The sequence below is a fragment of the Cannabis sativa genome, chromosome X, assembly GCF_029168945.1.
Source record: "Cannabis sativa cultivar Pink pepper isolate KNU-18-1 chromosome X, ASM2916894v1, whole genome shotgun sequence".
Lineage (NCBI taxonomy): Eukaryota > Viridiplantae > Streptophyta > Magnoliopsida > Rosales > Cannabaceae > Cannabis > Cannabis sativa.
In genome coordinates this window covers 22,062,441-22,086,670 of record NC_083610.1, presented here as the reverse complement: position 1 = coordinate 22,086,670, position 24,230 = coordinate 22,062,441, and the positions used below count along the sequence as shown (strand labels likewise).

Here is a 24,230-nt window from a genome sequence, read left to right as displayed (position 1 = left end):
TAATATTTATTATTATAAGTTTTGCTAATTTTTTATTTTGGGAACCAAAGTTAACAAACAATCACCTTACAAGAACTTAGCTAAACCAAAATAAGCAACTCTAAAAATAAATAAATGAACTTTCACATTATTAACATTTTCTTTGTTCATAAAGAAAATAGGATGATTAACTAATCAATTAGTAACAATTTGTTATATTTAATAAAGACATTTGTGATATAAGAGAGTTGTTTTTTTTTTTTGCTAAGGAAGAGTTATGAGTTTATAAGTAGCACACATCTAATAAGTGATACATGTGGTTGATTAATGATAATTTCTAAAAGTTATTACATTAAATTATATAAAATTTAATATTTAATTGCACTAATAATAATATAACACTTGGGAGAGTGATAGACATTACTGGCATCTTTTGTCATTTCTCTTTTAAATAATAATAATAAGAACATTGCTATGAGAGCATTTTCCATGGGAACGCTATAAAGAATACTTGATGACTCGGACTTGCAGAATACATCGAGCTTGCCGCATACAATAAGAGGAACTCTATTTATGCATAAGTCAATTATTTTGTATTTTTGATACCGATCTAATGAATCTTATCTCTAGGCGTGGCCCCGTAGACTAGTAACAATCTGAAAGGATTGTTGAAACCACGTACAAAAATCTTGTGTGTTTTTACTTTTATGTACTGTTTGTTTTTCTGGGTTTCTCTGGAGTTACAGAGTTGTATTCTGTAATTACGAAAAAACTATTTTAATTATTAGTTTTATTATTCCGTATTTAATTAATCACTTAATTAAATAATTAAACTGAGAATATTAAAATACGAAATTTCAATTTTCATTAAAGTAAATAAGTGGAACTCAATATTTAATTGTACCAATAACAATATTACATTACACTATTACTGCCTTTTACCATTTTTTCAAGAGAATTGCTAAAAGGCACTATTGGTGCTTATCACATTTCTCGATGTCATAGCGTTATTAGTGTAATTTCGAGTTTCATATAACTTAAGAAAATAACTTTTAAAAAATATTGCTAACTAATTATAGAGTGCCACCTCTAAAAAGTGATGGACCGGGATAAATAGGAGAAATATTAAAAGGTACCAGTGGTACCTAGCATCCTCCTATGCGCCAATATCGCTATTGGTCCAACTAAGTATCGGGTCCTACATAATTTAATATAATAGTTTTTTGAGAGTATCGCTAGCTAATCATAACGGGATCGAGAAGGTACCAGGCACTACTGGTGTTTAATAACAATCTTCACAAAAATAACAATGCTTTTTCTTTAATAATAACAACTTTTATGAGCTCCTGAATGGTGATTGGTCCACGTGTATGTGTTATATTAATGGTATATATTTTTTTTATTTATTTAGAAGAAAAAAAACATGGGACAAATCCTGTTCAATACGGTCAACGTTTTTTACCCACTTATTACTCTTAACTTAACACCTTCGTTATTAGCGCGTGTATAACACTGACATATCCGTACATGGTACTCTTCCTTGGAAACATATTCCTTGCAGAGTGCGTGTCACGCGCTGAAATAATTAATAAGGTTCGTATACGGTTTCGTATATTACTAACATCGTATCGTATGTTTTTACAAACTAGCATTTTTGTTTCACCGTACATGTGCAATTATGCTCTAATTATTTAGAGTGAATTTGTAAGAGTATTGCTATTAGAAAATAGAAAATATTACAATATATGCTTAACATTCTTTTATGTGTAGGTTTGATTTTAGGGATAGATAGATTAAGTTTGTACTTGGTCCATTTTTGCGACATATTTAAAGGCGTTAAATACTATTGGTGTCTAATAACAATGTTCAAAATTACACATTTTTTATTAATTTTGAAAAATACTACATTTTCTCTAAATAAAGACCCAATAATATGTTTCTTCCTATAGTCTACTAAATTTTAGGGCCGGTCCTAGTTACGTATCAGTATCGTTATCTATACAATTAAGTATCAAGTCTCATATAATTTAATGTAATAACTTTTAAAGAGTATCACTAACCAATTACAATATGATACATTTATAACGTGCTAGACACTATTAGTGTCCAATAACAATACTTTAAATAATATGGTGCTGAATATTATTATAAAGTCATATTTGCACTGTAACCAGGACCGATCTTGAGTTGAAATGGACTATAGGCAAAAAAAAAAAAAACAAAACAAAAATTAAGCCCTTACTATAAAGATAAATAGTGGCAATTTTTTTATTTGGGCCCCTAAAATAAGTGAGCCATAGGCACGGACCTAGCCCGCCTATGCTCAGGGCCAGCCCTGCCCGTAACCATATCACATTTGAATTGGATCTTATGAAAATAATTTTTTTGGACCTTATTATAATAATAGATGATAGTTTTAAAAATGATTAAAGAATATGTGTCTTTTTAAAAATAGATTTTTTAAGATTTCTTAAGAATATGTGTATTTTCTTTTTAAGAAAAAATCTTTCCTTTGGCCCATGTGTGGACTAACTCACCTTAACTTAAGACTAATCTTGATATCACTTCATAGTAGTGTTATATACTCTTTAATATTTATTGTATTTGTAAAGTCAGTCAATTGTAATTCAAAATAATTATTTAATTTTTCATGATTATTATGACAATAAAATTATAGAGATTTTAGTTACACTCTTCAATTGTCATATCAATTTTATAATAAATAAGTGCAATTACACTAAATAATTACTAATATAAATCATTTGAACTATTAATTATTTTATCAAACAAGACATTATAAATTTATATGTAATTACTAATTATTACTTGTGTAATTACTAACTACTACTACAAATGAGATCAACAATCCTCTTTATCCCTCTTACTCCCCATCTTCTCTAATATTTCTATTCATCGTACTCTTCCACCTTCTCACCAAACATAGCCTAAATATTAAAGGGAAAATCTATAATACTTCCCAAATGGGAGGTTCTAATAGACCATCTATCTAGTTTGATATTTAAAAAAGTTTTTTAGTGTTTTTTTTTTTAATTTATTTTATGATTGTGTTTGTTGTATTTATATAAGGTTATTTATAAATTTTAAGAAAATTTTAAATAATTTACAATATTGAAAATATATTTTAAATATTTGTTGCACACACACGACTGTTTTTTCTTATACGCGTGGTAAATAACTGTTTGAACTTTATTTTTAGTATTATAAACTATTCATAATTTTTTAAAAATTTACAAGTGATATACTAAGGGTGCGTTTAGAAAGCCACGATATAATTGCATTTGTGTGTAATTAGAAGTGATTATATAATTTGACATATTTGTGTGACCTTATAAAATTGTGTAATTGAAGGTAATTAAGGGTTCCAATTACATTCTTCAATTAATTGAGTGTAATTGTACTTTATAATTACTAAAAAAAATATATTAAACATTAATTACTAAAAAATATTATTTTCTCGTATAATTACTAATTATTTTATGAAATAATATATTAAAAATTTATATATAATTATTAGAGTGTGTAATTACCCAATTATTCAAAAACAACCTAAATATAACTAAAAAATTACTAAGGTGTGCCTAGAATAGGTTAGGTGGTTAGAGGGAAAAAAAAACAAAAGATGGGCAAGTAAGAGAAATATAGAGATGAAAAGGGTTAGAAAGCAAATAAAATAAAATATAAAAGAAAAAGAAAAAGAAAAAGAGAACAGGCGTGAAAAGACCTCTCTCAGATTAAAAACCCTTTCGTTTGCTTCTAGCATTGGCTTATTTCTCTCTCTGTCTCTCTCTCACTTTCTCATCAGATTATAGAGAGAGAAAGCAAAGCTAAGGCTCAGCTGATACATATATAGATATAGAATATGGGTATTTGGGGTTTAGGCTTTTAAAGCTTTAAATTTTCAGTTTAATGGCATACTAGTAAAGAGTAAAGTTTGGGTTTTTATTCTAGTCTATTCTTCTTTGAAGAAGAAAAAATGGCCTTATTTGATGAGGTTCAAGACCTACAAAACCCTCCAATGGTTCTTGATGCCTTGTTCTGTGAGGAAGAAGGTTTTGAAGATGAGTTTGAGGAAGAAGAAGAAGAAGAAGAGAGTGAGAACTGTGATAATGGGTCTGAGAAAAAGCAACAATCTTTCCCTTTGGTTTTGCTAGAAAATGATTTATTTTGGGAAAGTGATGAACTTTCTTCTTTGATAACTAAAGAGGAACAAAACCATTTCTGTTACAGTGATCTAAGCTCAGATGAATCATTAATGGCAGCTAGGAAAGAAGCAGTTCATTGGTTTTTTACTGTGAAAGCACATTATGGGTTCTCTGCTTTGACTGTTGTTCTTGCTGTTAATTACTTTGATAGGTTCACTTCAGGCTTTAAGTTTCAGAAAGATAAGCCATGGATGAGTCAACTCACTGCTGTGGCTTGTCTCTCTTTGGCTGCTAAAGTGGAAGAGACTGATGTCCCTCTTCTTTTAGACCTGCAAGTATGTATATAAATGCATTGACTTTTTTCTCTTTGGCTATCTATCTGTTTGATGAAATGCCTCATTTGATAATGCTTATCTTATTTTATTGTGATTTAGGTGGAAGAGTCAAGGTTTTTATTTGAAGCTAAGACTATTCAAAGAATGGAGCTTTTGGTGTTATCAACTCTTAAGTGGAAGATGCATCCAGTGACCCCAATTTCATTCTTCAGTCACATTGTTAGGAGGCTTGGTTTAAAGACCCATTTGCATTGGGAGTTTTTATGGAGGTGTGAGCGTCTTCTTCTCTCTGTCATTCCTGGTAAGTAAACCAAAGATCTAATCTTTTACCTAATGCCAAAATGGTTCTATCCTTTGCTAATGTTAAAGTTGGTTTCTTTTTTACTTTGATATTAGATTCAAGGTTTGTGGGCTATCTTCCTTCAGTATTAGCTACTGCAACAATGCTGCACGTAATCAATGAGATTGAACCATTTAATACAGTGGAGTACCATAACCAGCTTTTGAATGTACTAAAAATCAATGAGGTACACAATCTAATCACATGACTTTTATTTGTTATTTTTGAACTATTACTATTCATGCTTTTGCTTCTTGTTTCTTAAACTTAAATATTGTGAATTTGTAATGATACAGGAGAGAGTGAACCAGTGCTATGAACTCATGGTAGAAACATCAGTCAGCCTTGGATTCAATAAAAAACAAAGCTACAAACGCAAGCATGGATCGGTACCAGGAAGCCCAGTTGGAGTTATTGATGCGTCGTTTAGCTCTGATAACTCGAATGAATCATGGGCTATTGGTGCATTGGTTCCCCCTCGATCACCTGAGCCTCGGTTTAAAAGGAGCAGAACTCAAGATCAGCAGATGAGATTGCCTCCATTGAATCGTTTTTCTGTGGATGTTCTTAGCACTAGCAGCCCTCGTTAAGAAAAAAGTCTTTTGTCCCCTATTGTCTTCTATCAAATGTGGTACTATATACTATCTCTCTTTTGCAAATTTTAAATTGCACTACTTGTTTCTAATGTGCAAAAGAAAAAAAACACATTGTGCTCTGCTCTGCTCCATGTTCTTTCGATTGTCGTTGTGACTATCCTTTATGAAAGTATGAAGCACAATTGAATTGAAAAATCTCCTACTTTTTCATGATTCAAGTAGGGAGATAGGATCCAGATTCTAGAATAATTGCAAGTGATCTGATCTGAGGTTTATGTTACGAATTCGTACTAGTGTTTATGATTTGAACACTCTTGCAATCAATGAAACTGTTGTTAAGTACAGCTACTATAATTAAACCAAACAAAGATAAGATAAAATCATATAACTGATTATAGCTCATAGTTTTGCTTGTTGATTTAGATTTATGATCAATTAGTCTTAATACAATCCTTGAATTCATATCATGATATGTTATATTTCCTATTATGTATGGACATAGAAAATCATGCATTTGAGAGTACTTGAAATGGCATATTATCTTCTTGAGTACTTGAAAAGTCTTCAAAATTTCAAGTTCAATGTAAAAAAAGGAGAATTCAAATTGTACTTGAAAGAAATTACAAAATTTCAGTGATTACAAAAAAAAAGTCAACATCTTCACTTTCATGTTTGCATATTTTGATTATTTACCTTAATACCCTTTATAGTTTTCTTTTTTAACCTTTCATTTCTTCACAATGAAACTAGAAAAGAAACCATTTTCTGGGATTTTCTAGTTGGTTCTTGCTTATTGAATAAAACAAGAATGTTCAAAGTTTGAACTGTTCAAAGTTTGAGTCTTTTTTAACTGTGTAGATGAATAGAGAAGAGAGCAATGTGAATAAGTAGAGACAACCTTACTTACCTTCCTTTTTTTCTCTGTGGTCCTCTGTGTATGAATAGCTTTTGAGTTTTTGTTATGTCATATAGTTTGGCAATATCTCTTTTCTTCTTTTTATCATGATTTGTTTTCATTTCATTTCACCCCACGCGTGAATATATAATTTCAATTCAAATATAAAAACACCCCAACACTCCAAAAATTAATATGAATTCAACCCAATTCAATTCAGCTTCATATTTCATATTTTTTGAGGAGTTTTCTTCTTCCTCATCCTCACTTCTTTTTCCAACTTAATAATTACATATCTTCTTTTGATATGAGATGAGAAAAAAGCCTTGAAAAATAGTGTCCTAATATAGCCAAAGGCATTTCACTATTTAATGGTTCCAAACCTCATTTCCCAATGAAAAAACAGTGCTAAATCTTTAGTGTTAGTTACTAACATTTAATTGTTGTTTTATCATTGTAAATAGTTATATAAATACAATGAACATTACTATTGTTCACCAATAGTTCCTAACATTTTTTATAATTAATTAGCGATATTTTTCAAAAGTTATTTTTTTTTAAGTTATATGAGATCCGATACTTAATTACATCAATAATAATATGACATCGAGGAGGCTGCTAAGCACTAGTAGTGTCTTTTAGCAGTTCTCGAATACAATAGCAGCGCTAATTACAACTTGTTGGTTAATTTTTACGCTCAAAATTACGTATCAGAATATGAACCGATATTATAGTTACAATTTTATTCTTGTAAATTTTTGAAAAGTCCCAAACATTTTACAGTACCGAAAATAGAATTCTTAATATTTCAACGTGTTCAAAAAACTTCAAACTTATTTTAGTACTATAAATTATTTAAAATTTTTTAAAAATTTACACGAATGATATTGTACCTATAAAAAACACTGTCATAAAAAAATTTTAAAAGGAATATCCAAAATGTGTTTTTGAACACACAAATTATAATGGAAGGTTCACACTAATGGAATACACTACTTAGTCAATAATACCTGCTGCCCAAAAGAGAAGAAAATATAAATATGAGAAAAATGTTTGTCTTTGTCTCTCTTATATTTATAGAATTAATTTTGATGGTAAAAAAAAATTAAATTAAAATTCCCAATTCTCAATTCCCAATTTCGAGAGTAAGAAAACCAACAAAACAGGAATGTACAGCAGGAAGTTAGACAAGAAATGAAGCAAAAATAGTACACATGTGAGGGAACAGAGTTAGGAGAGTGGTTGAGAACAGCTAATAATATCTTCTATACATACATACATACATACATATTGGCAACAAATTTTCAAAATCTTTTTTTTTTTTATTATTTATTTCTTTTCTTAATTGTATATTAATTTTTTGTTTCTTTCCCCTTACTTGCCTAGAAGCAAGGGCAGCCCAGAAAGTAGGATCAATAGGAAACTTCAGAGGAGCCCTTTCATGTTTTTTATTTTCTAAAAAAAAATTAAAAAAAGAAAAATCTTTTCTTTTTTCTTTTACTTTTAATGATTCAGAAGCCTGATATAGAAAACAGCAATCTGAATGGTCTATAATAATAATAATAATATGGTATCAAAGTCTTCTCAGCTAGAATCCAAAAATCAAAATCAAGGTGTCAAAAAATGAGCAACTATTTTTATTTTATTTTGAGTAATTAGTTAAGATTAATTTTCGGTTATATATAAATATTTAAGTTTAATTTTTAATAGTAATTATTATTTTTAATTTTTTTTTTTAAATTTACAGTTTGAGTTGTTTCGATAATTTGTATGTATGTTGCTATGTAAATTTTGATTGCGATTTAGATTGCTCCGTTAGTTGCTATATAGGTTGATATGTGTATTTCCATAAAAATACAAAAAAAAGTGTAAAAATAAAAAAAATCCCTAATACTTAAGTCATATTTCTAAAACATCTATATTAAATCTTTTATTTATTTGTATGGTCACTCATCTATTTTTATTCATTTATACATTTTTCTTATGTTCATTATATTTTTTAAGGAAATTTCCAATGGCACTATCATTATCTTTTAACCATAAAAAAAACAAGGGTTATATTAATAATTTCACCCCAACAAATGTGTATCACACTTACTTTTATTTTGGATTGATAAAAAATAAACCCTATTAATTTCAAATAAATGCACAAACCAAACCCAACCCAACTCATAAAACACTTTGATTTTAATTTTTGTAAGTAAGTGGGGACATACATGAATCTAGTTTACTAGTCAAGATTTTCTGTCTCATATTAAATTTTTGATATTAATTTTTCAAGTGAAGGCTCACCATCTTTGTTGATAACAACATAAAAATTAAAATAAAAAAAAAAGAGTTTTTTATTTATATTTTTTCAAAAATTAGGACTTGGTGACAAGTTTCTTTCTGGAAAGAAGAAAAAGAATATTGATTGATGACAAAAATTTTAGTTGAAAAGATTAATGAGCAGCAATAATAAAAAGGGACAAAGTTCATAAACTGAATCTATAGACATCAATGAACTCACCTATAAATCATATCACAAAATAAGAGCACCTGGTTTTTAGAGTCTTTAACTTGTCAGTCAGTCAAGTCTATCAAAAATTATGTAATAAAGCTTTCTCCCCAAAAACCAACCACCATATCATATACAGCTAAATATCACATTTTTCATAACAGAACAATCATGTCAGAATTTTAAAGTGGGGATAATCATAGCTTCAATAATATTAAATAACCCCATTTATAAAAGATTGGATTTTTACTAGTGGGAATGAATGGAAATGATTGATGATTGATTATAGTACAAGAAAGTTACAATTTTTATTAGTGTGTGTTTCTCTGGTCTTGTTTGATTGATCACTTACTATTGTTTTATGTTACAATGCATAATTATAGACATATGATAGTTTGTTTGTTTGTTTGAGTAGATTAAGAAGAGATTACATGAGTTTTGTTGTTATGCTTTGGTTGAAATGTTACTTGATAGCCAGTCAAGACCTTCATAGAGTCCTTGCCCAGCTGTAGCACAAGCTGCTTGAATGTACCTGTTGAAATTCATTAATATCATTAACATTATAATGCTATGAAAAGACCTAATTGACCAAAGAAACTGAAAAGTGTCCGCAACTCAACTCATCTTGATTTCTTTCACTAGAAGTCAAAGAGATGAGCAACGAAGTTTAGACAAGAAGGATTGTTTTGAGGCTCATACCCCTTAACAATCTCTTGGGGTGGTGAATCAGAGTGAGAGACCGGGGGAAACAGGATATCCCCCGAACTCCTCTGACACATTATTTCAGGGGGCATTCACATCCCCCTGAATCCCCTATAATTCTTACTTGTCCTACATACGCAGTTCACTCACTTGTTTCATTACTTTAACTCACTACTAACTTTTTTTTATTCAAGTTGGGAAACATGACTTAGATTTAGATAGAAATACTCATTTTAAATGTGTGTTTCATTTCGGGGGGCACATCCCCCTAAACCCCCTATCATTCTTGTCCTACACTCGCAGTTCACTCCAGGGGTGGTGAATCAGAGTGAGAGAGCGGGGATGTTCCCCCGATCCTCCTAACACATCATTTCAAGGGGCACACACATTCCCTGAGCCCCCTATCATGCTTGTCCTACGCCCACACAGTTTACTCACTTGTTTCATTACTTTAACTCACTACTAACTTTTTTTATTCAAGTTGGGAAACATGACTTGGATTTAGATAGAAATGCTCTTTTTAATTTTTAAATGTGTGTTTCATTTCAGGGGGCACATCCCCCCGAAACCCTTATCATTCTTGTCCTACACTCGTAGTTCATTCCAAGGGTGGTGAATCAAAGTGAGAGAGCGGGGGATGTTCCCCCCGAACTCTCATCATTCAAGGGGCACACACACCCCTTGAGCCCCCTATCATGTTTGTCCTACACCCGCAATTTACTCACTTGTTTCTTTACATTAACTCACTAATAACATTTTTATTCACTTGGGAAACATGACATGGATTTAGATAGAAATGCTCATTCTAAAGGTGTGTTTCAATGTTGTTTTCATACCAGCGTCTCTGGCGCATTGAATGCAAGCCGAGTTTATCAGTGATTTCAGAAACGCTCATGGCGTTCGGGAGGTCTTGCTTGTTGGCAAACACTAACAGCGTTGCATAGCGCAACTCGTCCTGCAAAAAAATTGAAGCATAAAATTTCCTTGAACTTTGTCAAAATACATATGTAAATCATTGATATTATTACCTCATTAAGCATTCTGTGAAGCTCATCTTTAGCTTCTGAAATCCTTTCCCTGTCATTACTATCCACTACAAAGATAAGACCTTGAGTGTTCTGAAAGTAATGTCTCCATAGTGGTCTAATCTGTAACAATGAATTGATTTTGTTACACTAACAACAGAATTGTCCATAGCTGAGTTTGTTAGATAAATAGTACTTGAAAGGTTCAAACCTTCTTACCTTATCTTGTCCTCCTACATCCCAAACTGTAAAGCTCACATTTTTGTATTCAACAGTTTCAACATTGAACCCTAATCGAAAAAAACCCGAATTAGTACACAAGTTGTTCATTTCTATTAAAAGTAAACAGCATGTTTTGATAGGTTTGAAGATTTTAATATAGTGCAGAAAAGGCCTTCAAAATTGACTATTTGTCGCCCTGTTAGAAGTAGCGATTGAGTAAATAGCTCTACGAACTAATGGATCAAATCGAATTGGAAAATAGAAAGATTTGTACAAGTTACACCTTTAGTCATAACTCGATTAGTGAACTAGTAATAAGCTTAATTGTTGTTTAACATAAATGATTAAGCTTATTACTAGTTACCAATAATCATTAGATTAGATCAATCAAAACAGTAATACATAGTTACCAATTGTAGGAATGGTTGTAACAACTTCTCCAAGTTTAAGCTTGTATAATATGGTTGTTTTTCCAGCTGCATCAAGTCCAACCATCAGAATTCTCATTTCTTTCTTGGCGAAAAACATTCTCATGAATCGAGAAATCGATAAACCCATCTTCAAAACTAGTTCAACAAAAAAGCACAGATCAAAATAAGACCAAATCTTCTACACAAGAATGATGATAACAAATAAAGGGTAAAGCTTTTTGACCTTTGTATCAAGGTTTGAACAGAGGCCAATGTTCTTTCTTTTAATGTTTTGTTGTTTATGAATATTATGAGATAAGTTTAGATTAGAACAATGTTCTCTTTTAAGGCATGAAAGGTGTATGAGAATAGGATTCTGATTAGAAGTTGGAGAAAGAATAAAAGATTCATTTTGGTGTTAGTAAAAGAAAAAGAATAAAAAGAAGATATTTTTCTCACTAATATTCACTTGTCAAAGATAAAGTTACAAACTTTCCCATTATATCAATTAACATAAATCATATAAAGACCAAAACTTTATGACAATATTTGATATTAGTGACAACGAAACTCATTAAAAACAATGAAAGTTTGGAACTTTAAGCAAGTTATTAGTGTCACTTGTGTCTTATTTTCCAGACAAGGCATCTTTTGCACACTGAATTGAAACCGCTGCAGCAGCAGCGGCGCCAGCCAAGACACCGCTCGTGGTGGTGGTGGTGCTCGAATTCCCCGAAGGATGTGAGTGGTGAATCACTTGGACATGTCTCATTTCTTGGCCTTGTCCTGCTGAGGATTGATGATCCACACTATCCACCTTTGATTTCACTTCACCTAGTTCATTTATAGTCTACACAATTTTGATAAGTAAATACACAAGTTGAGTTTAGATTACATAAATTATGAGATTAGAGGAATAAGATTTCATTGGTAGAAAGAAATGTAAAGAGGAATTTTTTACCTTGTTGGGTTGTGTATCCATGTTTAGGAGTGATTGTAATTAACACAATATTTGAGCTTACTTTTCTTTGGGGTTAATAAGGATTTATATTCACTTGTTTTGCTTTGTTAGTTGCTTGTTGTTTACTTAGTCTTAAATGGACGATTAATTTTAGCCGGATGGGAAGGATATTCAACCATTATGGTCAAAATAAAACTTGATATTAATAGTAAATGGTTGTTTGGTAAATTTATTTTTCTTAATGTCATTTTACAAAACAACATAAATTCTATCCAATATGGTGCACCACCACCAAGGGTTGCATTTGAAAAGCCATAGTGTAATTAGATTTATGTGTAATTGGAGGTAATTACACAATTTGACATGTTTGTCTGATTATGTAATTATGCTGTAACTGTGTAATTAGATATAATTGAGGAATTCCAATTACACTCTCCAATTTTCATAGCCACCTATGAGAATTGCTACATTGTGTAATTACTAAAAATATTTTATTTTAAATATTAAATAATAAATACTAAAATATATAACTTTTTAGTGTAATTACTAATTATTTTGTCAAACAAGATTATAGGAAATACGAAAAAGTTATTGTAAAGTTTCATTGTTTCTTCTGTCATTGACTTTATCTATGTTTCTATGCTGAACAAGTTTATTCTTTATAAGCGGTAGAGAGACTCTTGAATTGCAAAGTACCGTTACGAGCTCAATATATACGAGTGTTATTCTGTGAAATAGCGCAACCCATGGTAGCAAGAAAAGGCAATCTTGTGCTATACTCTAGTGGTCTGTGTCCTTTTGAGGCACGCAAACTCCTATCGTGTCCCAGATAACATTCCGTGAATTGAATTACAACCTTAATAAACTGTTTAAACACACCTTAAGTAGAGTTTTGAGAATAATTAACTGTTTTTAATATTAATTATTAAATTAAAATAAGTGAGACTAAGCTGATAACAAAAGATTTTTGGCTTCCACATAAAGTAATTTCAGTAATATACATTTGGTATTTTACAATTTACAATTTACAATTATATATATTTAGAACTTGGATATTCCAAAATTAAATTTGATGAATATATTAGTAGTTTAGGTAAAAAGTGTAATTTTAAATTATTATAAGTTATAACCCATTATAAAGAAGGGAAAAAAAGGCAAGTTTGTAACAAAAGAGAGAAGATTGCAAAAGAATTAATTGTTATACATTCTTAATAAGAGACAACATACTATTATATATGCCACAAAAATCATTGAGACATTTTCCTTTGTCTTAGTAGTCTATCCAAACACAGAGAAAATGAGAATATATTTTGCTTATTAAAAAAATGATCATGATCATCAATCAGTATGTCATAAGGGGTGACACATTGCCATGAACATCAGCAACATCTGAGATCCTTTGCCTTGGAGACAATGAAGTAATCCCAGCAGACTCAAAATCAATGTTGACAATACTTTTTCTCTTTTGATTTTCTGAACTTGTTGTTCTTTCCTCTGAAACCTCTGGAATTGGGCTCAAGAAATCCACTTCCTTGCCATTATTTTCAGACACCATGGCTTGAGCTTCAGCCACAACTGATGCACTATCTTCTGTGGCATAAAGAATCTTCTTAACAGCACCAACAACCTACACAACAATTCGAATCACAATTCAAAATCTTACCATAGACAGAAATCAAATCATAAAAATGAAAAGGATTAAGAAAAGTAGTACAGTGAGGTTTTCAATTTGTGGGCATTGACACAGAATTTCGATATCCCTTAACTTTGCAAAGTAGAAATCCCTCTCCTTCTCGAGGCTATCGACTGATAGTTTCAATTCGGTGATCTGCATAAATGAAATTTTTGTCAATTTACTAGCTTTCAAACGCAAAATTCTTAATCCTAAACTTATCATTAATAATAGTACCTGTTCATCATAAGCAGGGCAAGCAGGGCCTCCACTAGAAGAAGGCCTTGAGAGGCCTCCACTAGAAGAAGGCCTTGAGGTTCTTCCAGATTGATTTGCGGCATTCACAGCATTTGCAGCAGCCTCAGTTCTTCTACCATTATGGGAGCCTTGTGATTTAGAGGCAGCCGAACTGCCTTTCGATGAGGTCTGTGATTGTGCACCTTTCTTACTTGCTTCTTTTCCTCCCTTTGAAGCTTCTCTCCTTTCCAATGGATTGTAACTAATAGAAACAATATACAATTATTCATCATAGTACATTCATATTTAAGTTCATAAGCTCAGCACTCTAAAAGTTCATTCCCTTATCAAATTGAATACAAAAGTTACACACTACCCATTAAATTAAAGTACATGAAATATGACTACTTTTGCTAAATTCATTTTACTCAAGAGCACAAAAATTACACACCACTCAAAAAAGTATACGAAAATACCAAATGTACAAATTACCCGATAAAATATATATCTACACACAGTTTGCAAGAACTTAACAATTTGAATAAAAAAATTCCAAGCCAAAATTCACATTAATTGCTTATTTTTCATACCTATGACTTCCACCTCCATTGACGGAATCGCAGTAGCGCTTCATCCATTGCATAAATTCCAAATTATCAAGCGGTCTTCCTTTAATTAGCTTGTTCACCTCAATATGCTACAAAAGAAGAAAAATTAAACTTGAACTTAAAAAATTACGAAAAGGAAAAAATAAACAAAAATTCAAAGAGGAATAAAGTTAAAGATATATACTTTAGTGATTTTGAGTTTGTTGAAAACATCTTGAAGAACCTTGTAATTCTGGATCATCTCATACTCGCTCTTGGCATCGTAATTGACTTTATGCATCGGCACCATTCCTGGATGAGCCGCATCCATAAGTTGACAATGAACCGCACCAGAACAAGCCTAAACAATACACAAAAAATTTCATCCATTTTAATCAGAAAAAGTTCAAAACAGAACCAAATTAGGGTTCGATAATTAAAGAAAAGCAAAGCAAAGCAAACCTCTTCGACTTTGGAGAGACTGAGATGGAGAGTGGAGTTGATCCAAGCCAAGATCTCCGATCTACCGACGAAGTAAGCACCATCCATCATACCAATATTGGTTGCCATTGTTAGAAATCTCTGAAGCTTTCTCTCTCTGGTTTTCGGGTTTGAAATTGTAGAGAGAGAAAGAAGACGTTTCAAACGGCTAGTAAAGTGTTGTGTGTGAAGAGAGAGAGAGTGAAAGAGAATTTAAAAAGATTGAGAAAGAAGCGGGATTTCTTACCGTTCAAAATGTTCATGTCCGAATAGACAGACGTTAGTGTCCGTTCAAAATTTTGGGCTGGCCTTAATACTCTACATTGGGCTTTTTGAGATCATAGGCCCACAATTACAATTTGTACATTATTATTTTAGGATAATTACACAATGTTGTGTAATTTTTTTACATTTTTATGTTCAAGAATTTTTTTTTTTTACATTTTTAATGGTGTTTTATAAAATAGTACAAAAATAATAAGAAAATAATATCTAAATAACAAAAAAAAAACTTATTATCCTTTTTACATTTTTACATTTTTGATGGAATTATTATGAAAAAAGATTATATAAGTGAAATGGAATATGTCATTAATTTCCAATTCAGCTTGTTCAAACTTGTTGTCGTTTCCAAGAAACTGTTGTCGTTTTCCACATAATAAGATATAAAGAAGAAAAAAAAACAAAAAACGACATTGAAGAACAACTAGTTACTCTTCATTCATAATTATGCAGAATATAATACATTATCAATTCATTGTCGTTTTTCTGTATTCTATCCAATTCATTGTCGTTTTCAAATTTCATTGTAGTATGAAGAAATATTTTGCCCAATTTCATTGTCGTTTGACCAAAAATTATGCAGAATTTTATAAATGGCAGATGAACCATTTTTATCCAAATTCAACTTTTTCAAATTATTGTCGTTTTCGAAATATAATAAAAGATTAAAACAATAAAACGACAATAATTTAATTAAATAAAAATGATTCGTCAACCATATATTCTGCATTTAATTTTGTATTTCAATTCGAAAGTTGGATGAAATGTTCGATTCCATAATCTTTAAGTTGAAAAACGAGTAAACGACATAAATATATAAAAACGACAATAATTTAAGAACAATATTTTTCTAATAAATAGACAGGAGAATTGTACTACCGTGTCTAATTTTTGTTTTTATTTTTTAAAACATTATAAATGCACAATAACCAAAATAGTAAAGATTTAATTGGTTCAACCACAAACTATTCTCTATTCTATTTTATCCAAATATACATTTTCTATTCTATTATTTCTGTTAATAAGTAATTTTCCTACGTACCCTTTAGCAAACTTTATTTTATATATATGTCTATAAATAAGTGGATTCGATTGGAAAACATAACATAATCATTTTCTTTAATCATATTCTCTAATTATAATGCTCCTTCAAATTAGGAGAGAAAACAATCATTAAGGGGAAAAAATAGGTAAGTAGTAGATGAGTCAAATAATATATTTAAAACATAATAATTAACAAAAGTCTTCTAAGAATCCGAAGCTGGATATAATAATTATTAATTTGATTTGATTATTATTCTATATAACTATCAAATAATAATTTTTTAGAATATTTCATAAAAATAATAATTTATTCCACCAATATAGAAATAAAAAATGTGCCCATTTAAACGTATAGTTCTACTTAATTAATTATGTCAATTATTTTTTTTTCCTAATATGTACTTTGTCTTTTTATTTATTTTCTATTCTCTTTCTTCTTTTCAAGACTAATAAACATAATTTTAAATCTTCTTTCTAATGATAGTGCTCCTTCAAATTAGGAGAAAAACCCATCATTAAGGAAACAAAATACAAGTTTTTTAACATATAAAACATAATATAACCAATCACGTCTTCTAAGAATTCAAAGCTCGATATACAAGTATACACAAATTTCCACATTTGACCATTTTTTTTCAATCTATTATTGTATTGATTTAAAATAGGTTCCACTTGGAACTTCTCTTTGCAATTGGGAAAATCAAATATTTATATAACTACAATAATATTATTACTATAATACATCTTTGGTAACACTAGCACAAGATAATACCTCACAAATGACTAATGATATTGCATAGTTATTAAATTAAAATTTTAAGTCTCGATATTTAATTTTATCAATAATAATATAATACTAGTCTCTTTTAGTCTATTTGAGATTATGCATTACATTATATAATTTTATTGCATGCTTTTCTCAAAGCATAGTTTATTAAGAGCACAAATTTGGAGAAAGATAGTCGTTATGAAGTCAATTATCTTAACAAACAAGATTAAACAATAATATTAGTTAGTCGACATGCAATTTTATATGTCAAAATTGTATGTATGTATCTATCAACAATTTTATATATTTTATTATTAAAAGTCAAATATTTATAGTTCCTCATTTTTTGTCACACTTATCGAAATAAACCTAAACATATACTTATTGGCCAATAATAACAATGTTAGTCAACAACTATATTTAAATTTCTAGGTAGTGGTAAAGGTATAAGACCCTATAACTAAATGTAGTTTCCAAAATTGTTTAAAAAGAGACCAAAAAAACTATATTTAAATTTCATTAATTTGCAAAAAAAAAAAGGTAGAATTAGCAAGAGACAAATTAGTAACACACAACAAGATCTAACCCCATTAATCTCACACAAACTTGAGATAGAAAAAGAAGAAAAAATATTAGAAAAAAAATGAACAATAAAATTTTGGACAAAAAGAACCAAAGGGCCTATTTTTTTTTTTTTTTAAGTCAATCAAATCATACATACAACTCTCTACAAAAGGGTGTCCAAAATTATGATTAATATTACTATTTTAGTTACCATAATAATAGTATGATGAAGAAGTTGAACAAGGAATTTTGTCAAGAACTTGAACCACTTCTTTCATTGAAGGTCTCTTTTGTGGGACCGGTGAGGCACAATTGTACCCAACTTTAAAGCAACCCAATAAGCATTCTTCTTTACCTTCCAGCTCAGCACGAATTGCCACGTCAGCCATTCTCAGAGCCCTACACTTGTCATCAACCACAATCCCTGGCCCTTGACCAGACTCATCCAAAACCACAACTTTACCAGTTAGAAGTTCAAGCAATATTACCCCAAAAGAAAACACATCCCATTTTGGGTTGGGCTTTAGGCTCCTAAGCGACTCAGGTGCATGGTAAGGAGATATACCGAATGCACTTGGGCTTGGGCTTGGGCTCGGCCCAGGTATGAAATCAGGAAAACTATCTCTAGAAGCTGTTGATCTCTTGCTACCGAAATTTCGAGCTGAGCCCCAAGTTTTGGTACTTGTGTCACCTGTTACAAGCCTTTCAAGCCCAAAATCACCAACCTTGGGCTCCATATCAGAGCCCAATAGAATGTTACTGGGCTTTAAGTTACCGTGCACGTGCTTCTTTTCGTGGAGGTAAGCAAGCCCACGTGCCACTCCTTTTGCTATCTTAAGCCGGGCTTCCCAAGGTAAATGACAAGGTGAGGAACCCACTTTCCCTGAAAAAAAAATCAACAAAGCACAAAATTAAACACACCTAAAAATGATCACTTTTTCCATTTTTGTACCAAATAATAATGAATGAACTAACTCTCAAAGGTCACTGAAAACGACCTTACAATAGAGACATTGATATGCATTGTTTTTCCATTACTATATAAAAAAACAAGTATCACTATCGGCCCATTGGGCCTCCCCACACTAAACTCACTCTCTCACTCCTACTAAACCCAAATAGTTGACTTTGACTTTTAGACTTTTACATTGCATTAACATACAAAACGAAGCAGTTATACCTACTCCACCGTCAAAAAATACACCCTGCGCATTTTAGCAAACCGCTTCCCATTCTGCTAAAATACGCACTGAACATCAAAAAGAGAAAGAAAACTTACTGTAACGAGCATTGGCAAGGCAGCCATTGGGGACGAAATCGTAGATTATGAGCTTTTCATCAACACCCCAATAAAAGCCACGAACCCGAACCAAATTCGGGTGAACCAACTTAGCCACGACCCGAACCCGATTCTCAAAATCCTTAAACCGGTAAACACTGCTCTCTCCGATTCTTCTAACGGCGAATGTTGTTCCATCTTCAAGAACAGCTTTATACATAATGCTCGAACCAGTTGCTCCCAATATATAAGCCGAAGCTTTCAACAATGTCTCTAATTCAAGCTCTTTTTCACCATCTACAGTCACTAAAGTTCCAACCTTTCTCTGTTGATCATTTTCTTGAGTACTACTTTTCCGACCACCTTCTTCTTCATCATCAGAAGCCATTGATTCCGACGAGCTTTCTTCTTCTTCTGTTCTTTTTCTAAGACAAGCCCATCTCGTAAACCCTTTAGATTCAGACGAAGAAGAAGGAGATGACCATTCATCTTTAGCTATATTAGCTTCGTTCTTCAATGAAGTTTCAATCTTTTTCTTCTTCTTTTTCAATCTGTATATGTACAAGAAAATTACACCTAAAATGGCAGCTCCTAACACATCCCCTGCTACGATTGCTATTATAGTCGCCGGTTTAAGCCCCGTTTGCTTTTTTTCATGATTCGCCGGAGTAACTGTTGCTGGGTCTGAATCAATTGTTCTCGGAATCGCAGCTATCGCCGGAGGAGAAGTCGGAGCTGAAATGTTTGGAATTAAAGAAGAAAAAGTTGAACAGAGCTTTTTCGTTGGTTCTCCACACAGATCAGAATTACCTGAAAACGACGTCGTTTTCTGATTTAACAAAGCTTCAGACTTTGGAATCTGTCCGGTGAGATTATTAAACGAAAAATCAAGAGTGGCCATTGCCGGAATTTTTTTAGCAAATTCAGGTGGGATTGCACCGGAAAGATTGTTGTAAGAAAGATTCAAGTAACGAAGATTTTCACCGCCGAAATCTGAACGGAGAGAACCGTTGATTAGATTGGTAGACAGATCTAAGAGCTCAATACTTTGAAACCCACTCGGTAAAACACCAGATAAATAATTGTTCTTTAAAGAAACAATTTTTAAACTTGGTAAAGAGCCAAGATTACTGGGAATATTTCCCGCCAAAGCATTATCGGAAAGATTCAAAGCTTGAAGATTGGTATTCATCGTCGCCATAACTTCCGGTAACTCTCCGGTGATTAAGTTATTGGACAAGTCAAGAAACCTAAGCTCAGAAGCTTGGAACAGAGATTTTGGGAGTGACCCATTAAGGGAATTGTTGGAAAGGTCGAGTCTTTGGAGGTTTTTGATGGAACCGAGGTCGGGAGAGATCGGACCGAGAAAGCCGGAACTGGGTAAAGATAAAGCGGTGACTTGAGAAAAGCCATTGCAGGTAACTCCGGTCCAAGAACAAGGGGAGTTTTTGTCGTTAATGTTCCATGAATTGAGGACAAAGAAAGGATCTTTGAGAAGGTATTTGAAAGAGAGTAACAAAACGACGTCGTTGTTGTTGTTGTTGTTGTTTAAGGAAAGAGATTGAACTAGAAGAGAAGATGAGATTAGAAGAAGAAGAAGAAGGAGAATTCGACTGGTAAAAATGTTCATGATTTTGGTTGATGAAGATGATGATGATGATGATAATCCAACATTTCTTTCTTTACTATTTTGCTCTCTTTCTCTCTCTAGAAAAGAGAATTAAGAGAGAGTGTTTTTTTGGTTAGAGAGAGAAAGAGAATTTGGTTACTGAGATTTATTGCAAAAACAGAGGCCATGTGACAAAAAATTATTTTTTTTTTCAAAAAAAAAATAAAAAATAAAAATTAAGAACAACAGCTCACTATAAGAAGAAGCAAACTTTGTTATACTAAACAATAATTAAATATATGAGAATTAAAGGGTTTTAGTGTAAATAATAACAAAAATATGTGCATATTATGCAAAAAGAAAAACTAAAATGTGTTATTTCTGTAAAGTTTTTTTTCTAGCAATCTTTTGGAAAGGTTTTCAATGAGTTTTTATGAGCGGGTTAAGAGGTCGTTAGAATCAAAAAGAACTTAGGTTGGATCAAAAGGAAATAGTGAATTAATGTTCAGCTCGAGACAAATTGTTTAGTGGTTGTTCAAGTCGTCATTTACATGTTATCTTTGGTTTGGTTAGGTGATTCAAGAATGTCAGAATTTATTAAATTCTTTGAAGTTTGTAATTTTTATTAGACGTTCTGTAAATAAAGTGATTCATTGTGTTTCAAATTGCACTTTTCAGTAAGACATTTGCTTGTGATGTTTAATTAACCTATAAATTATAATTGTGATATTTCATTTTAAAAAATAAACAAAATAATGTGAGTTTTTTCCACACAAAAAAAGAAAGAAAAATATGTGAGTTTTGTTAGAATATGTTTTATATGATCACTTACAAATAAATTGATTTAATATATCAAAGTTATTAATTATCAATTAAATAAAATATTTAATTTTTTTTGTCGGATTTAATATTTTAATTAATTGATTTAATATATAAATCAAAGTTATTAATTATTAAAATATTTTGATAATTTTTTATTGCAAAGATTTTTAATTTTATAGAATGTTATTTTTTATTTTGAGTTCTATAATTAGCTATTCCTAGAAGTGTTTGGTAAATTGTGTGTTTTTAAATTCATTTTGTTGGTCATTTTTATATTATTTGTAAACTAGCATTCAAACCCAATGGCTCTTTAAAAAAAAAATGCCATTAACATGAGAAAAATGGTTATTTCCACAAATATATATATTTATTTTTTATTTCTTAATATTTTTGTGAAGAAAAAAAAAATTGTAAAATGATTTTTGCATTATTTTATTAAAAAACAATTAGAAAGACATAATTACTGTAGTTTTAAACTTAATTTTCTTTTATTAATTGTCAAGAGCAATATATATATTTTGAGAAGCTAAATAATAAACAAGTATCTTATTTTTTTAAGAGAAAAAGATAATTATTTAAAAAATAATTATTTTCACATGTCATGAATGAATAAATGATATTGATTAGATGATGAATATATAATTAATTCTGACCGTTGATTAAAAAATAATTTTTTTTTTATTTTTGCTGTTGAGATCGAAGAAACACATCCATGAGTAGCATCTAATCATAGCTACAAGACATATAGAAGAAGTTCGAAATCAAAGAAACTCTTTTTATTTTTAATTGACTTTACATACATACATATAACATTAATTAATATATAACTATATATATATTTATTTATAATAATAATGCTCTTATTTAATTATTTAATCTAATTGGTCTCTCTGTTAATTCAGTTTATTTTATCTACATTTTCATGTGTTAACATATGACTGTCACAGTACGGTATTATTTAAATTATATACCAATAATTAGTTGTATTCATCTCTGTCAAAACATATATATGTCTTTTTTATTTTTTATTTTATTACATATATATAAATAATTGTAATTTAAAAAAACCCCATATTTAAATGTAGTATCTAGAATGAACATTTAAAATGTCTTGGCATCATTATTGCAGTGAGGGGTCCAAATACCCCATAAAGGGTCCCAAAAAAAAAAAAAAAAATAAAAATCATATCAAAGTTGATAATTAATAATATATAAATTATTGGAATTGTGACAATTTAGGTCTATATTTAGTGCTTCACTGTTTTTTTTTTTTCCTACTAGTATTTGAGTATATATGGATTATTATTCTTGGGATGCTAAAGAGTGTAATAATAATAATAATATAATAATAATAATAATAGTAATAATAATAATAATTAATAATAAACACTTAATTACAGAAGTGTACTATGTTTTTATTAGGTCGGTGAGATTGATGATATATATAATTTTTGTAGTACTATACATAATAGTAAATATATATAGTTAATTTACAGATCATATTTCCTTTGTGTTTCTAATAATGTCAAAATTAATTTCAGCATTTATTGAAGGCATATTATAAATTAGCTTTTAATTTTGGTCTTGTTTGCATGGATAATATATACAAAATTAAATTAAAATGTTCAGATATGAATGTGAGATCACCTTATATTTATTATGTTCCTTTTTTGTTTGGAAACTTATTTATGTTACATAATTTCCTCACTTAGATTTCTTACCACCAAAACTATATATATATATACATTTATTCTTAGGATTATTTCTTTCACATTAATTTCTTCAAATTATTACTACTTGGATTTTTTCTTTTTTCTTTTACTCAAAATAGTTTATGAATATTAAAATATTAAGATTCATTCATAAGGATTTTTTTTTACATTCTAAAACATATTTTTTTTTTACAATTTTACATATTCATATAGCAACTTACATAGCAACTAACGGAGTAACCTAAATCGCAATTAAAATCCACATAAAAATTATTAGAGCAACCGAAATCGTAAATTTAAAAAAAAAATTACAAAATGATATATAAAATAATTCCCCTTAATATAATATATTTGTACTTAATTAATTGACAATATATATATTTTGAGAAATTAAGTGACATATATTTTAAAAAACTTAGTAAAAAAATATTTTTTTTTTTCTTTCTTAAATGAATTTGGTTACCAATTACCAACAAATTAGTAAACCATTAATTAAGAACTAATGATAATTATAATCTAATTGCAAAATAGATATTCATCTAAATATAAGTAATTTGGTTAATTAATTTCTTAATTTGGTAATCTACTAATTGAGTTAGGACTCCAAGAACCAATCTACACATATGAAAAAGAAAGAAAAAAACATTATTATCTCACCCATCATCATATCCATCCCATTATTTCTTTTTCATATTCTTTTTTTGCAGCTTTTACCAAGATAAATAGCTAATTTATAAAATAAATAAATAAATAAATAAAAAGTAGGTGAACCATGGTTGTATTATATTTATATATAAATCCAAGATTGAAAGATCTAATGCCTCTTTGATTTTATTGGTGGACCAATCACTTTGCATGCATAAAACCAAAGATTAGGAACCTCTCACTTTCTTAATTATTGATAATTAATTTCAATAATACATGTATAAATAGTTTGAATTAAAGGGGTCTTTTTATATATAAAAATTCATGCATGGACACTAATAAAAGGTCCTTTTTTTTCAAAGCAATTTTTGGTCTTTATATTCCATATGATCTCTCTTTTTCT

The 24,230-nt window shown here is 30.1% G+C and overlaps 5 protein-coding genes across 5 annotated transcripts; 1 reads left to right on the top strand and 4 right to left on the bottom strand.

Annotated features, from left to right (window-relative positions):
- The first annotated feature begins 3,705 nt into the window (after window positions 1–3,705).
- LOC115702731 (cyclin-D3-3) lies at window positions 3,706–5,608 on the top strand. Its single transcript, XM_030630160.2, has 4 exons — window positions 3,706–4,477; window positions 4,577–4,778; window positions 4,874–5,004; window positions 5,114–5,608. Exons 1-4 carry the CDS (start codon window positions 3,974–3,976, stop codon window positions 5,405–5,407), a joined length of 1,131 nt encoding a protein of 376 aa, XP_030486020.1. The 5' UTR covers window positions 3,706–3,973; the 3' UTR covers window positions 5,408–5,608.
- A 3,440-nt stretch (window positions 5,609–9,048) lies between these two features.
- LOC115702738 (ADP-ribosylation factor 1) lies at window positions 9,049–11,537 on the bottom strand. Its single transcript, XM_030630172.2, has 6 exons — window positions 11,409–11,537; window positions 11,165–11,320; window positions 10,752–10,822; window positions 10,536–10,655; window positions 10,344–10,462; window positions 9,049–9,337 (listed from the first exon to the last, which is right to left on the bottom strand). The coding sequence occupies exons 2-6, from the start codon at window positions 11,310–11,312 to the stop codon at window positions 9,250–9,252; spliced, it is 546 nt and encodes a 181-aa protein (XP_030486032.1). The 5' UTR covers window positions 11,313–11,320; window positions 11,409–11,537; the 3' UTR covers window positions 9,049–9,249.
- A 74-nt stretch (window positions 11,538–11,611) lies between these two features.
- Window positions 11,612–12,365, bottom strand: LOC115702742 (uncharacterized). The gene is made up of 2 exons (XM_030630175.2): window positions 12,126–12,365; window positions 11,612–12,014 (listed from the first exon to the last, which is right to left on the bottom strand). The coding sequence occupies exons 1-2, from the start codon at window positions 12,144–12,146 to the stop codon at window positions 11,793–11,795; spliced, it is 243 nt and encodes an 80-aa protein (XP_030486035.2). The 5' UTR covers window positions 12,147–12,365; the 3' UTR covers window positions 11,612–11,792.
- Window positions 12,366–13,284: 919 nt separating this feature from the next.
- LOC115702733 (microtubule-associated protein RP/EB family member 1C) lies at window positions 13,285–15,307 on the bottom strand. The gene is made up of 6 exons (XM_030630164.2): window positions 15,084–15,307; window positions 14,827–14,982; window positions 14,625–14,731; window positions 14,035–14,296; window positions 13,840–13,953; window positions 13,285–13,752 (listed from the first exon to the last, which is right to left on the bottom strand). The coding sequence occupies exons 1-6, from the start codon at window positions 15,189–15,191 to the stop codon at window positions 13,468–13,470; spliced, it is 1,032 nt and encodes a 343-aa protein (XP_030486024.1). The 5' UTR covers window positions 15,192–15,307; the 3' UTR covers window positions 13,285–13,467.
- Window positions 15,308–17,852: 2,545 nt separating this feature from the next.
- Window positions 17,853–20,886, bottom strand: LOC115702728 (probable LRR receptor-like serine/threonine-protein kinase At4g37250). Its single transcript, XM_030630157.2, has 2 exons — window positions 19,040–20,886; window positions 17,853–18,643 (listed from the first exon to the last, which is right to left on the bottom strand). The coding sequence occupies exons 1-2, from the start codon at window positions 20,667–20,669 to the stop codon at window positions 17,964–17,966; spliced, it is 2,310 nt and encodes a 769-aa protein (XP_030486017.2). The 5' UTR covers window positions 20,670–20,886; the 3' UTR covers window positions 17,853–17,963.
- Between the last annotated feature and the right edge of the window lie 3,344 nt (window positions 20,887–24,230).